This window comes from Solenopsis invicta, chromosome 6, assembly GCF_016802725.1.
Source record: "Solenopsis invicta isolate M01_SB chromosome 6, UNIL_Sinv_3.0, whole genome shotgun sequence".
NCBI lineage: Eukaryota > Metazoa > Arthropoda > Insecta > Hymenoptera > Formicidae > Solenopsis > Solenopsis invicta.
In genome coordinates this window covers 15,026,688-15,043,788 of record NC_052669.1, presented here as the reverse complement: position 1 = coordinate 15,043,788, position 17,101 = coordinate 15,026,688, and the positions used below count along the sequence as shown (strand labels likewise).

Below are 17,101 nucleotides of genomic sequence, written 5' to 3'. Positions count from 1 at the left end.
TAGTATCTATTACTATCAAAAATCACATCGTAATTACATTCCATTTAAGTCATATAACGTCATTTTCACTAAAATCACGTCTTCTTTACGTCATTTCAATGTTGTTTTGTTAGCTGGGTTAAGAAGCTTAGTTGCGAATAGTCAAAAGTAACAGATTGTCGATATAGGTTTTAAAACTACTTTCATGAAAAATCATATTATATTTTCGTATATTTACTTATATATTGGTGAAGCCATTTATACAACTGCCTGTCGCTAATTTTTAGATACTCAATCAGCTCTATTTTTTAATATTATGCGCTTTATTATACGTTTTATTATTAAAACAAATTAAGGTGACGTCATTCCGTACATTTATCTTACTTTGAAAAAAGACGGATTTTTCTCATTGATATACCTTGCTAATATTTATGTCTGGTATTAACACTGAATGATCTCCCTCTCGACCTAGCGAACCTCCTGTACATGTTACGAGAAAAAGGGAACCCAATTTCAATTTTGCTAAATCTGTTTCCTTAACAATAATTCTCATACATGGTGGATAACTTTTCGCTAACTCTGAAATCAAAACAATATATAAGAATCATCTTATGTTAAGGAAGAGACAGAAAACAATTGAAGAGATTTCTACAAAAATCAAATCCATTTTCTGGCATCAAATTATTCTCAATTAATCTAATTATTCACTAATATCAAATCGTAAACCATTGTTTTCAAAGAATCAAATAGAAATGAAAAATATAAATATAAATAGCAAATATTAAATTTTCGCAAGAACCAAATCAAAAAATTTTTTATTTTTCTTTTAAATGATACTCAAAATAATTTTAAATGTTCCTTCTTTGAAAGAATACTCAAAATATTAATCAAAACCTAAAAAATTTGTTTTTTTTACCTATTATATGTTTAAAGAGAAATTATTATATTATACATATATTTATGGAAAGACAAATACAAAGAAATTGATATGATAAAAGTTTATGATAAGGGGGGGGGGAAGAGTTAATATAGATGCTAGTAAGCATCAAGTATTATTAAATTAATTTTAATTTAATAAAGGTGATATTACTAACTCTTATTCGATCATAACTGTGTTATATGACCGAAAGTAACGGCGCGCAGTTTGGTTGAGTCTGAGAAAGTATATAAAATCACACGTATATATAAAAGCACTAAGATCTAGCTATGACCGAATAGGCCTTCTTATTTGAAATTTTATGATAAGAATAATTTGAAAACTTTAAAAATAAAAAATAAAAAATATTATTACTTTATATTTCTACTAAATATTTCCTTCTTTACTTTCATCATTATTAATGTTATAAAAAAAGTAGATGTAAATATTATAGAATAAATAATAAATATGTAAAATTTAAATAAATATAAATACATAATAAATATTTTAAATTTAAAATTTAATCTATTTATTATATATTTATATTTACTTAAATTTTTATTTCCTCCTTTACTTTTATCATTACACAGGTCTACAAAATTGGGAGAGGGGTGTGTTTTAAACTTTGAATGACGTTTCTATAAGATTTTGATGCGGTGAAAACGACTACGTTGTCCGTTTTTTCCATCACCTTTCATTTTTTAAATAATCGCAAAAACAGCTTTTCTCAAACTTGACTTTTTTATGAATTTTTTCTGATTAAAAAAAAATGATAGTGAGGTTAGCTCACAACATTTTACGCAAAAATGTTCCCACAATAGAGAAATTATTTTTTCGCAACTTATAAAAATGTTTTATGCAAACCATAAACAAAAATCTTTAAAAAAATCGTGAAAAAACGTAAAAAAATGATAAATTTTGAAATACTCATGTACTTGAAAGATACATCTATTGCCAACAAAAAAAGGTACACGTCATTTGTCTGCAGTGTAAACAACTATTATTTTTATTGCATTGAAAATGTTGAATTTTGTAACGGAAAAACGCCATTTGCGGGAAGTTTTACTTCATTATTTTTTTCTAAAGAAAAGTGCAACTGAAAGTCATCGTTTACTTGAGGAAACTTACAAAGAACATGCTCCATCAGTAAGCATGTGTGAAAAATGGTTTAAACGATTCAGAAGCAATAATTTTGATTTGGATGATAAAGAGCATGGAAAGCCACCTAAAAAATTTGAAGATGCACAATTAGAAGCCTTACTTGACGAAGATGCATGTCAAACAGAAAAAGAATTGGCAACCTCATTAAATGTTACCCAATGCATTTCCTTACGTCTGCATGCATTAGGAATGGTGCAAAAGCAAGGAAGTGCCACACCAATTAAAGGAAAGAGACATTGAAAAAAGAAAAACCATATGCAAATTGTTGCTGCAACGACAAAAAAGAAAGGGTTTTTTACATAGAATTATTACTAGCAATAAAAAATGGATCTACTATGACAATTCTAAACGCAAACCAGCATAGGTTAAGCCCAGTGAACCAGGTCCACTAATGCCAAAGCGAGACATTCATGGCAGCAAGGTTATGCTGTGTATCTGGTGGGACATAAAGGGTGTAGTGTAATATGAGCTATTGCAACCATCTGAAACTATTACTGGTGAACGGCACCGACTACAATACGTTTGAACCGAGCTCTAAAGGAAAAACGATCGGAATGGGCGAATAGACATGACAAGATAATTTTATAGCATGACAACGCTAGATCACATGTTCATGGATCCGTCAAGAATTATCTAGGAGTGAATTGGGAGATTCTACCTCATCCGCCGTATTCACCGGACATTGCTCCCTCAGATTACCATTTGTTCCGGTCAATGGCGTCGGCCCTTTCTGGAGAGCGATTCAGTTCTTATAAAGAAATTAAAAATTGGCTTGATAACTTGATCGCTTTAAAACAACCAGACTTCTATCAGCGTAGAATCAAGTTATTGCTTGAAAAATGGGCCAAGGTTCTAGCTTCCGATAAAGCATATTTGGAATAAAGTAATAATTATTTTTATGTTTCAAATCAATGCGTTTTTTTAATCAAATAATCCGTAAAGTCATACTTGTACACCCATAAGCTCAAATAATTAAAAAACAAAAAATCTTTGACTTTTTGAGCAAACCAGCTCTATGTTTCTAGTTTAATTCTTTTTTTGAAAAATTAATTTCCGACTATTTGTTAAAAAGTTATTAAATTTAAACCATAAATGCATCCCGCGAGCATTACCTACAGTGTGCAACATTCTCTCGCGTCTGACGGACTGCCATCAAATAAAGTTCAAAAAATTATAAAATTATACGAGATCATGTTGTGTATAGTTTTTTTAGTAACTAATTTCAAAAATAAACAAATCAAAATAGCGGATTCAATAAGAATTTAAAAATAACACGACAAGAATAAATAACACAAACATCAATATTTAATGGTTTTGTAAGTCTCTAATTACTGCTGTATAATTACAATTGTTTAATTAAAATGATGGATGTAATATGGCGACACATAAGTTTCAAAAATTAATCGCAATAACTTAAAATTGTATTATTTATACTGTATGACAAAGCAAAGAAAAACATATTATTCTTCCTTTAATAATTTTATTGTAATTTTCTTGTTTCACAAAGAATAAATCTTTATTTACTTTTTGTGACAATAGAAAATGTATATACAGAAAGGCGATTTTGCGTTATCCATCTTGTAGAGGTATCATCTTATTACAAGACATGGCCCCCTATGTCAGGAACATATTTACACTATGTACAATCCTTTTTCTTCACTATTTATAACATTACTATTTACATTATTATAATATTTACATTATACTACATAACAATTGATCTTAATACTAAATTTACGTTTAATTGCATATTTAAATGTGGAATATAATTTTCTAATTTAATAAATATCCTCCACGTGGTACAGGATAAGTAATGCAAAATCGCCTTTCTGTATACACATTTTCTATTGTCACAAAAAGTAAGTAAAGATTTTGAAACAGTAAAACTACACTAAAATCATTAAAGGAAGCATATGTTTTTCTTTGTTTTGTCATACAGTATAAAGAATACAATTTTGAGTTATTACAACGAATTTTTGAAACTTATGTATCGCCATATTAGATCCGTCATTTTCAATTAAACAATTGTAATTATACAGCAGTAATTAAAGACTTACAAAACCATTAGATATTGATGTACGTGTTATTCATTTATACGCATTTTTTAAATTCTTGTTTTCCATATTGAATCCGCCATTTTAATTTGTTTATTTTTGAAATTAGTCATCAAAAAAACTATACACAACATAATCTCGTATAATTTTATAACTTCTTGAACTTTATTCGATGGCTGTCCGTCAGAAGCGAGAGAATGTCGCGCACTGTAAGTAACGCTCGCAAGATGCATTTACGGTTTAAATTCAATAACTTTTTAACAAATGGTCAAAAATTAATTTTTCAAAAAAAAAAAAAAATTATAACTAGAAACATAGAGTTGATTTGCTTAAAAAGTCAAAGAATTTTTGTTTTTTAATTATTTGATCTTATATTTCAAAATTTATCATTTTTTTACGTTTTTTCACAATTTTTTTAAAGTTTTTTGTTTACAGTGTTATGTCTGGTGCCCAAAATTTTTCTTTAACTTTACACACCATCTGTATGTATTCATTAACGTAAATTTTAATCTTCTGAAAAAACCTACAGAAACAAATTTTGACATAATATAACATAAACAACCACTTCAAATCTAATTGTAAAATTATAATAGCTACGCATAACCACCCAAATTTTGTAACACTTTTCAGTAAAAATAATAATAAAATAATAAACCTGTGATCGCGTGATGATTGCGTGTACTGGGTGCCATCGCACCGTACATGCAAACCTAAGATCACTATTTAAAATATAAATTGTATTAAATTAAGAATAATGCGCGGAATGTGATTTACAACGCTCGCGCGCGGTTTTCCCGTGCCTCGCGGCTCTCGCCTGCGTCTCCAAGCTCGCGCGGCCCAATCTTAACTATTCTCCCAAACGCGAAGGAAAATAGTTTTGCCCAGAAGCAACTACAAATTCGAAAATTTTCAACCTAGTAACATGTTGTGTGTACTTAGCTATTATACTGCGTTTATCGCATTTAAATATCTTAAAAACTTCAACGGGTAAAAAATCAAAGATCAACGCGTCACGCAGCACTCGCTCGCGTGACTGCCCCGCACCTCTCGACTTCCGCGAATGTCGCCAAACGCCCGCACGCGCCAAGTCTTAAGATTTATTCAGGCACAAAAAAAATAGTTTCCTCATAGTAGAAATAATAAAATTGCAAACTTCAACATGCACTTTTGTAGAACGCCTACTCTATTATCCTACTGTGCATGCGGAATTAGAAAAACAAGAAAACTGAGAGCGTTATAGACGTTCCAAGTATAAAAATCGCTTTCACCCAGAAGCAATGTTAAAATTCAAACTTTTCGGTGACATAATGATGCGGAAAAATCGACACTACCATCCTATCAAATCAGAGTTAAGATAACTCAAGAATTATAACCTACATAAATATTTAAAAGATCTCAGAATAAACTTTGTCGCGGCACCGGTGCTTCTCGCGACTCTCGTGATAATTCCGTCTATCTTCACGGGATAATTAAAAATAGTAGCATTAGTAAACTTATGGGTTTCAATCTAAAAATCTATTACACTCGCTCTCAGCTTGCGCTCTGTGCTCACCTTATTAAAATCCCATAAAAATTAAAACCGCTAAGGTCTTCCAAGGATTCAGGACCGATAAAAAAATAGTTTGCACTAAAAAATTCTAACTTTTTCGCTATGTATCAATTCAGAAAAATCAGCACTGCAGTTCTGCGCAATCAAATTAAAAATCCTTTAAAAATTACATTTTGTATTAAATTTAAAGTATCAAAATTAATTCTCGATCTCATACGCGATTCCCCCTTAACTCGCGAGCCGCGCGGCACGCGGAAGGCGCGTGATCGTTAAAAGGCTTACCTATATTGGAAATCTAACAGAAATTGGGAACCTCTCCTCCCTGGTACCCCTCGTCTACAACCAGATGATATTGAAAGTCTGTTCTTTCGAATTTCGATTTCGCGCCCGGATCGCTCCCTTCTATACGAGACGACCGCGCTACTCACGACGACGACGACACGGCGGCGGACACCCCGCACTCGCGCTACTCCGGTTCGCGAGCGAGACCGCGTGCTCCACTGCCAAGATGGCAAGCCGGCTCCCTCCCGTTATCGGATGCTCGGGAAAAGGGACAGGCAACTGAACGACACACATTTCGGAATCACTCCCGTTTATTCGGACGAGATCTTACAAACGTTACGCTTACAGACTTAATATCACGACCCTCGACTCGACAGGACTCTCGCGAAAGGAGCGTGTTGCTCCAACGCCGACGGAACTAAGAGTGCTCGCCGCTGTTCGTTGCTCCGGGATTTCGGAGCAAGGTGGTCGACCAATCAATCAGATTGGTCGATATACGCGGTGACGAAGACATGACGTATTGAGCGGCGTACGCACATCGCAATCGCGCGGGAACCTCGCGATCGTCTCCGCGAACTGGCGCCATCGGGCGACCGTCATGTTTCGCCGCTTACAGCTCGGCCATCCTGCACACGCTTGGTCCTCCAAGTCTTCACTCCCCGATCCGTCTCGGCGCCATTACTACACGGACACTGAAAACTTATTCCACGTTCACACTTTTGACAGATCTACAACTAATTTACCTTAACCTAACTTAAACTATGACTCTCGAACAACTTATATTCTATGAAAAGTTTACATTTTTAAGCGCTTAGGTTTTCTCTCTTCCCATCGGAGGTGGCGTCCTGATCCACGGTTTAAGACGGTCCGATGAGAGGATCGTATCTAATGCACGAGGAGCGAGATTGAATCCAGGGATGTCAGTGATAACGTAACGGTTGTTACCTAGATCTTTTGTCACTCGATATGGACCTTTATAGCTCGGTTTAATTTTGCCGCTGGTCCCTGGCTTCACCCTCGTGTCTCGTATGGAGACTAAATCTCCGACTTGGTATACCGATGGTCGTCGCCGACGGCGATCTCGGTATGTCTTATTGTAGTTTCTTAATTTTTCAGTTGCCTGAAGGGCAACGGCGGCTTTGGTTCGGTCGTTTGCTATATCGTCGTCGACGGACGCCCATATCCGGGTAAACTGCGCGAGCGGATAATCGAGATGATTCCGCTGATCGTACCCGAGAACTAACTTTGCTGGCGTCGTTCCGATACCGGAATGTCGGGTATTGTTAATTATGTACTGTAAGTCGACGATCTTATTATGCCAGTCGTTCGGCTCGCTTAGGATTTTGGTCAGAGTGCTTTTAATAAACCGATTGACCCTCTCGGCTAACCCGTTAGCCCACGGTGCCGCGACGGCAACTTTTCGATGCTTGATTCGACCACGCTCGACGAACTCAGCAAACTCGCGGGACGTAAAAGCAGTCCCCCTGTCCGATACAATTTCGCTCGGGTTACCAAACGTTGAAAAGATATGGCGTAAAATTTTCACCGTTTCACTCGTGGCAGTCGTCTTGGTCGGCGTCACCCACGTGAAACGCGAAAAGGAGTCGATTACAACGAGGATATGTTTGCTGCCATCCGCCGCTTCCGTGAGTGACCCGAAATGATCTCAATCTCAAGTAATCAATATTTGTTTCGCGAACGATCGACTCTGCCGTCTCTGTCGTGACCTCGGGCTCTATTTGACAAAGTTCGGCTATAATGTTTGCTGAATCTGTTTTCGCCGTTCAGTATTTCAATGACAAGCTTTCTCCGGCGACGAAGTCACGACCGAGAAGCATGCTAGGCAAACACGCGCTATCGTCGACGACAAAGAAATCCACGGTGAAGCTCTTGTCCCCCAGTGTTTCTAGCATGATCGGCGCGCTTGTTTTCCCAAGGACCGTGAGGCGGTCATTGGTAATACCACGCAGCCGTTTCCCGGTGGGCAAAAGCTTCACATTTCCCGGTAACAAAAATTCTTTATATATTTCGAATCTCATGATCGACACCGGGCTACCCGTGTCGATCAGGGCCGGTAAATCACAACTTAGCTGGTTGACGGACGTGACCGTCGCGCAGGGCCCGCTCAGCTCCAACCGTTTGCCGCTCGTCACGTTAACGGCTGCGACCACGTCGTCCTCCTCCGTCTCCTCCTCGACCGCTGCCGCTGTGAGTGCCCGGTGCTTCGGCTGCGCCGGGTTGGATGATGTCTTCTTTTTCAGCACTGGGCAGTCGAACTGCCGATGCCCCCGCTCCTTGCAGTAAAAGCAGCTGGGCTCGGCTCTGCAGTCTTTATGACTGTGGCCCTTCTTGCCGCAATTCCGACAATGTCTTTCTTTCGAGATCTGAGCGCTGGCGGGAGCGCTCGGTTTCTTGTCTATCTCCACTGCGCCCTCCACCAGGCAGCGCATTTTCACCAAGAATCGACTCACCGAGTCGTCAGGCAGGGTCAACGCTGCCGATTTCACTGAGCCGATGCCGATTCCCCCGATGAGGTGAATCTTCTCTTTGGTGGATAAGTCGAGGCGGTTCATCAAGGCCAGTTTGGCTATTGCGTAGTCGTGAAATGACTCTTTCGCGTGTTGCCACTTCTTCCCCTGGACTGTTTGGAGTTGCTTATAGGCAAATTCGTTGCTCTCGAACATGAGCAACAATTCGTTTTTCAGAGCGTGCCATGACTCTAGCGCCTCTCCTTCCACAGAGTCGTACCAATTCTTGACCCCGCTTCTAAACCGGCTGGAGGCTGCTAACAGCAGGACTCCGTCCGTGGCTCCGTGGATTCGTCCGACGTGATCCACGCGCCTGATCCAGGCGGCGAAGTTTTCTTCCCGGGAGCCGGCGAACTCCGGTATTTGAGTCGCCAGGCACTGGACCACGTTGCCTCGGGGGAGGCGGTCCAAGCGATCGCCCTCTTCTCTTCTTGGGGTCTCCGTGGAGGACCCGAACGACGACTGCTCGCGCTCCGGCGGCAGTACGGACCACACGCCGCTGGGCGCAGCAGTATACTGACCCGGCCCTTCTGCTGGGCTCAGGCGCTACAGCACGAGCGCCATGAATTGCTGCTGCTGCTGCAGCATGTCGCGGTGCTGCTGTTTCATAGTTTCGGCCAGCAGCTCGACCGATTGGCGCAGCTGCTCCGTTATTGCCATCTCCCTCGACTACTGCTCCGCGGCTCGTTTCTCCTCCGTTAGCGGCGGAGCCGTGCCTCTCCCTGTGAGAGAGTATTGCCTCGATCAAAGCCGCGCGGTCCGGCGTGAAGGGGATGCCCGCGGCTATGGCCTCCTTCTGTAGCGCCTCCATTGGCGCTATTTCCAGCTGGTCCCGATTCATTGTAGCACTGCCCGAAAGTCTCCGCCACCGACACTATCGACACGACGAAATAAGCGTTGGTCACGGGTAACCGCGACCGGCCGACACACTCTTCGACTCGACTTCTGTAGTCCGCCGTGCCGGCGATCACGCAGCGCACACGTGTCGCCCCGGCAAAAAATGCGCGCGCGCTCGCGAAACGTGCTCCTCTCGGCCACTTTTCCGGAGCGCCGCGCTTGAACGACTCGACGACGGCTTACTGACCGACCTCCGTCTGCTCCAAAGAACGTCTAGGTCGCTTTTCCCGCCACCGGTATCAATTCCTTCTCGGAGCAGCACCTCGCGAAATGTCTTCACTCGACTCCGACACGCGGGCGTTATCCCACTTCTGAGGCTGAAAGTCTGTTCTTTCGAATTTCGATTTCGCGCCCGGATCGCTCCCCTCTATACGAGACGACCGCGCTACTCACGACGACGACGACACGGCGGCGGACACCCCGCACTCGCGCTACTCTGGTTCGCGAGCGAGACCGCGTGCTCCACTGCCAAGATGGCAAGCCGGCTCCCTCCTGTTATCGGATGCTCGGGAAAAGGGACAGGCAACTGAACGACACACACTTCGGAATCATTCCGTTTATTCGGACGAGATCTTACAAACGTTACGCTTACAGACTTAATATCACGACCCTCGACTCGACAGGACTCTCGCGAAAGGAGCGTGTTGCTCCAACACCGACGGAACTAAGAGTGCTCGCCGCTGTTCATTGCTCCGGGATTTCGGAGCAAGGTGGTCGACCAATCAATCAGATTGGTCGATATGCGAGGTGACGAAGACATGACGTATTGAGCGGCGTACGCACATCGCAATCGCGCGGGAACCTCGCGATCGTCTCCGCGAACTGGCGCCATCGGGCGGCCGTCATGTTTCGCCGCTTACAATATAAATACGACGCAAAATCGGAAATCAGATCACTTATATCAAGTTAACGATCGGTGAATGCGCAAACCAGGGCAGCCTCCCAAACTGCAGATCGCTGACAAGATAACGGGTGGGTCAATAATTAACTATAAACTTCCATTGAGAATTACTCAGATGTCTCTCCTCTTGTCTCCACCTTTCCGCAAAACACTTAAAAATCCTCTCAGCATCAATGTCATATACAGCGGCCATTGTGCGCTGAATGAACCATCATTCAAATAACGCCTCCTTAAGCCCTGTTCAAGACAGAAACAAAATTCTATCATAAGAAACCTAACAAGACACGAATGCGCGCTCCTGAGCCACCGCTCAAATAGCGCCTTCACCGCCTCGATCCTATGAATTCACATTCCTCCCAAAAATATTAATTTTCTCAAAAATAAAAGACAGAGGCTGAGCGTCTCCGGTTTTCAATGGAACTAACATAAAGAAATCTTTCCTTATAAAACCCTTTTTTTTCTTTTCTTTTTTAATTACCCCCCTTTTTTTTTCTTTCTAGAAAAATCATATTACATCTGGTCTCTACCTCCAATTACGAGTACGCATACACCCACACGCTCTCTCGCTCTCTCTCTTTTCCTCTCTAACGCAGGAAAAAAAAGGGAACGGTAAAAAGTACAAATCTTAAAATTACTATTGGCAAGTCTTCAAACCTAACAAAAAAATTATGTTGCTCAACAAGGAATTATGGGACGAAAAACCCACAAGGAAAAAAGAGCTGGCCAATGCGCTTTCCTAAAGGAGTTAAAAAATGAATTAACTTCTTTCGGGACTATCGATCCCTTCCCTATTTTCATCGAGAGAACAAGAGCAGCAGTCAAACTCCCTTGTAGAAATACCGACTACTCCTCGGCAAGGACGCCAGGAACCAGAATCCCACCCCTGCTTCCTCCTAGAACGCGCAGCGTAAACGATACAAAGCATAGCAAACTTTCAAAAAAGAGCAGCCAAGCAAGCCCCTCTCAAATTTTGTGCCGCTAAGAAAGTCTACGAGACCCCTCCCCCTCAAACTTCTTGCAAAAAACGACATTTGCCCATAGACAGCTCCCCAACTAACCAGGGAAAATCACTTATAAGAAAGATAGAAAAAGTGGTTTGCTCTTTGAAAGTTCTGCCGTCCGGCATGGCGATCTTAAAATCACCTCAGGATTATTTAAAATCATCAAAAAACCTGAAGAACCGTAACAATTACTTATTCAAGTCCACTTTTCTCTTTTTATTTACTTTTTTTTCCTCTTTTCCTATTTTTCCGACTAAGTTTCTTTTCCTTCTTTCGCGATTATCCCATTTATTTCTTTTTGTAACGCGTACATTAGTGCTAAAGCAAATTATGTATTAGAAACAACACGGATTTATAACTAATAAAAAGTTGTAAATTAAAATAAATTCAAACACTTTCTTCTTCACCTCCTGTTCCACGCACCCTCTTCCACGTAACGTAAAAATGCCACTTTTAAATTAAACACCCCTTCAAACAAAATTCTTTTATAAGAAAAAATAATTTAACAATAAAATAATTGTTGTCATGAGAATGGGCATATCATCCATAATCATAACAACTGGTGACAGCGGCCGAAATTAATTCAATTACGACACCAGTTTACAAACCGGCGGACGTGACAACGGTTTGCATAAAATATTTTTATAAGTTACAAAAAAATAATTTCTCTATTGTGGGAACATTTTTGCGTAAAATGTCGTAAAACTGACTTCACTATCATTTTTTCTTTAAGCAGAAAAAATTCATAAAAAAGTCAAGTTCGAAAAAAGCTGTTTTTGCGATTATTTAAAAAATGAAGAGTGATGGAAAAAAATGGACCACGTAGTCGCTTCAATACATTAAAATCCTATAGAAACGTCATTCAAAGTTCAATGCACAAAACTCCCCCCCCCCAATTTTGTAGACCTGTGTATTAATGCTACAAAAAGTAAATGTAAAATATTGAAATAGAACGAAATAAAATAGAATATAAAAATAAAATGAATTAATAATAAATAGATAGCAAATATATAAAATTGAAATAAATATTAATAGATAATATTTATAAATAAATAATAAATAGTAAATATGTAAAATCATAAGAATCAAACAAATTTAGAGGTTTCTTTTATGGGTTCTAAAAATATTAATCAAAGCTTACAACTTTGTTATGTGTACGTAAAAAAATTACTATATTTATATAATAAAAAGAAAAAATTTCATGTTTTTTAAACATTTAACTTTTTAAACTTATAAAAATGGTATTGTAAAAATTAAAAATTATTATTCGCGATTAACAAAGAACGTTTGGCAACCCGCATATTCAAAAAATTCTGAAACTTCATGTACAAATAGAGGAGTTCTTCCGTAACACACAAAACATTTTTTTAAAGTAGCAGAAAGATGTTGTATTTTGACCGTTACTGTATCAATACAAATTGAAAAAAAATGCCTTCTATGGTCGCAGCTAGGTCTTCGTCCTTGTATTGTTTGTGTGATTTTATATACTTTCCTCAATTTCAATAAACTGCGTGCCGAATTATTGGGTGTACAACTTAATTCGGTCCGTTCTCCAAAGATGGCTCTAGGTGCTATAAATGGTTGACGACAATAACTGATTTTTGTTGTACGAGGTGTGTTCAAAAAGTATCGCGAATTTTGTGTTTTTTCAAAAATTATTTATTTATTCATGAATATCTATTTTGTCCCCTTCAAAGTAATCCCCATGAGATATTATACACTTGTGCCAACGGTTTTTCCAATCTTTGAAGCACTTCAAAAAATCATTTTTTTTTATCTTGTTCAGCTCCTCCTTCGATGCCGTCTTTATCTCGTCAAGCGTAGCGTAACGTCGTCCTTTCATGGGCCTCTTCAGTTTAAGGAACAAGAAAAAGTCACAGGGGGCCAGATCTGGGGAATACGGTGGCTGCGGCATCATTAGTGTGTTGTTTTTGGCCAAAAAGTCGCGCACAAGCAACGATGTGTGAGCAAGGGCGTTATCGTGGTGCAAAAGCCAATTTTTGTTCTTCCACAAATCCGGGCGTTTCTGGCGGATTGCTTCGCGCAAATTGCGCATAACTTGCAGGTAATATTCCTTATTGACCGTTCTACCCTGTGGCAAGAACTCATGATGCACCACGCCCCTGCAATCGAAGAAAACTGTCAGCAAAACTTTCACATTCGACCGAACTTGGCGCGCTTTTTTCGGTCTTGGTTCGTGCGGCAGCTTCCATTGAGATGATTGAGCTTTGGTTTCCACGTCATAACCATAAACCCACGATTCGTCACCAGTTATGACCCTCTGGAGCAAATTTGGGTCGTCGCGGACAGAGTCCAACATCTCATTAGCAATGTTCATGCGATGCTGTTTTTGGTCGCAATTGAGCAATTTTGGTACGAATTTCGCGGCGACCCGTCTCATGCCCAAATCATTGATAAAAATCGAATGGCACGAGCCAATCGATATGTTTAGGTCCTCAGCAACTTCTCTAACGGTGATTCGACGATTGGCCAATACCATTTTCTCCACTTCATTAATTTTTTCGTCTGTTGTTGAAGTGCTCGGGCGTCCGGCACGCTCTTCGTCGTTCACATCTTCTCGGCCTTCTGAGAACATTTTGTACCACCGATAAACGTTGCTTCGGTCCAAGGTAGCTTCTCCGTATGCCACAGTCAACATTCGGAATGCATCCGCGCACTTAATTTCGTTTTTCACACAAAATTTGATACAGGTTCTTTGATCCATTTTTTTGAATAGGTAAAAATCGAAGACGATCCAAAACACGTGCAAGCAAAGCAGCTGTCAACAATTAAGTGAACATTCAAAATGGCCGAGCTTGTCGGCATAAGTGAGAGACATGAGTACCAACATAACGCCACAAAAAGATCGAAATTCGAATATACGTAACCCGCGAAAATTCAAAATTCGCGATACTTTTTGAACACACCTCGTATTATTAAATAATTCGTCCTCAAAATGCGAATCAAACTTTTCTATTTCTGCTAAAATTCGTAAAATATTCTTATTTTTCGCCGCATGTAACAAATTTAAAAAATCCTCTTTAATAGCAGTACCCTATACATGGTCAAGTGGAATTTATAATATATCAAAAGAATAAATAGTATACAGGAAAATTGCGACAAATATTTTGGGATGTCATTTGGGACCCCCAAAAAAGGAAAAAAAGCTATATAAACATAAGTCCAAAAATAAGTCGTTTCCGAGTTATAGCCACTTTTATATTTAAAAAAAATCGTATTTAGTCGTATTTAGCCACTTTTATATTTAAAAAAAATCGTAAATAGTCCACGTGGCATCTCTTCTTACATTTTCTTATTAAATTCCTGGGGCAGGCCTTCGAGCTTGGATTCAAGCTATTATTTACAAACATGCGCCCAATAATATTGCTGACTTAAGACAAAGAATAATTCGTGGATTCCAAAAAATAAGGATGGATCCAAATGTTTTTCACAGAGTTCAAAATTCCTTTGATAGGAGAATAAAGGCCTGCATTCATGCTAAAGATGGTCATTTTGAAAACCTTATTTAATTCAATTTAAAAATAATGTATTAAAAATAATATGTTAAAAAATAATGTATTTACAAATATCAAAAATTTAAAAAGTAAAAAATAAAATTATTAATTAAAAAAATAAAAAATAAAATAAAAAAATTAAAAATTTAATAAAAAAAATTTAAGAAGGAATGCCACGCGGACTATAAAATACGATTCTTTTTAACATAAAAGTGGTTATAATTCGGAAACGACTTATTTTCAGATCTATGTTTACACAGCTTTTTTCCTTCTTTTAGGGTCCCAAAATAACGTCCCAAAATATTCGTCGCAATTTTCCAGATACCCTGTATATTATGCGACCGCACTCACGAGCTCGCAGACATTGTTCGACTCTAAAGCACAATAATTAAACAGCACATTGGGCGCCAGACACAAGTAAGCGTGCCGCTCTTATATGACAAGGTTACCTGAAATTCCTCACTAAACGCGGAAATATTTTATTGCGTCACGGACAATGACAGACTCTCTTAACCGGTAGCTTAGCCACGAAATTGACAGAGGGGGTGGTTTGTTGCGGGCGGGAAGATAGAAAAGAGCAAGGGAGCTTAAAGAGAACACATCAAGTATTTGAACATTAACAAATATATTTCTGCCGATTTCGGACATTAAATCACAGGGCTCTGTAACAATTTCTCGCAACCCGGTGCAGCCGGAAAATACTACGCGGTCGTCGGTACGAGCTTACCGAACGGAGAGTCAGGATTCAATCCTAATTACGGCGGACAATATACGCCGTGCACACTCACAACTCTCTACACGCACACTCTCATTCCGCACAAGATTACATTCGGCTCGAAATACGCAATCGAAACTACGCGATCGCCAAACAGAGACACGTCTAAACGCGACTGCAAACAACACACAAGACTATTACAATTAACGTGGCGTTTTAATCTCAACTTGGTTGTGGCGTCGGCGACGCTCTCAGTAAACGGAATCAACGAAAATTAAAGCGCGACTTGATCGGATGAGGCGCACGACGGTAGAGCACGCGGACAGCACGCGATTACCTGCTCCACTTTCAGCAAAAAATCTTACAGTAACGCGGACTCTAATTACGACTACCGCGCGCACGACCCATCCGCTAGGCGAAACCGATGGCTTTACAATAGTCTCGTTCGTCTCACCACGACGTTAGCCTTGCTCAAAAGATCGTCTTCACAGGAAAAGCGCTCAGGTCGTCCCGGCTCGTGATGGCACTCGCAACGATCCACAGCAAAGTGATCAATAGCGCGAAGAAATTCGGCAGGCGGCACGCAGGATCTCTCGCCCCACGCATGGGGCTTATTGCGCTGCGCTATTGGTTCTGCCTTATTACGTGGTCCTCGTGACCCTCAAATCAGGCTGCGGCGCGCAATTCGAGGTAAGTCAATGTCTTCGGGCAGCTCGCAACTCTTTCCGTGGTTTTTCCCAGACTGGACGGCTATCCCTATGTACTTTTCAATATCCGCTACCTCCACGCTCAGGACTAAATCAGGAACATCTTCTCACAGCTCCTCGCTCGGGGTCTCCCACGCAATGATCTGTGTGGAGTGTCAACGTCCCCTTCGTCTGACTTTCCCTCTTTGCATCCTGCAATATACAGCGGCCTTACTGTTGCATACGAGCGACGATAAAAAATAACGTAATTAATTAAATTGAGATCAACTGTCGTGCGCGCTACTGCAATCTTGCGCACGATCCGTAAAGTTCCGGGTGACGGTACGTCCTCCTTCTTGAAGTCTTCTTGGCGGGTGAGACCCCGTCGGCACAAAATTGATATTTGCTAGCCGCGAAACGTCGCTAAAATTGAACGACGAACACACGCACACAAAACAAAGCAAAATTATTAGCGCGCGCGCCGACACGTCTGTCTCCGAGCCGAGAGGACGTAGAGCCACAGTGCGCACTCCCCGGTCGGATCTTACGATCCCTATGACGGACAGCCGAACAGGATGTCACGTCACAATTATTAGTAATACTTGAATATTGCGTCGTGCCATTTATTCATGAATTAGTGGAGAATAAATATTAATATAATTAATATAAATATAATATTAAAGTTAAGAAAAATTAGCAAATATTTTATTCTCCTTTTGTGAGTAAAAGAACGTATAAATAACGTATTGTCACTCATCAACTAAAAAATGAGTATTAAAAACGGACAATCCACTTAGTCTTCCCTCTTGTAAGTAAAAGTGAAACGTATTAACGTATTGTCACTTATCAAGTAAAAAATGAATATTGAAAACGGATAATCCACTCAAAAATACTCGTAAGCATATTCGTGTATACTC

At 39.8% G+C, this 17,101-nt stretch overlaps 1 protein-coding gene across 1 annotated transcript in view; it reads right to left on the bottom strand.

Annotated features, from left to right (window-relative positions):
• LOC105203211 (angiogenic factor with G patch and FHA domains 1) overlaps positions 1 to 17,101 on the bottom strand; it is a 59,248-nt gene that overhangs the window by 27,461 nt on the left and 14,686 nt on the right. Inside the window, exon 5 of the mRNA XM_026140869.2 lies at positions 398 to 558. Within this exon, the coding sequence (XP_025996654.1) occupies positions 398 to 558 (161 nt within the window). The remainder of the gene's footprint in view (positions 1 to 397; positions 559 to 17,101) is intronic.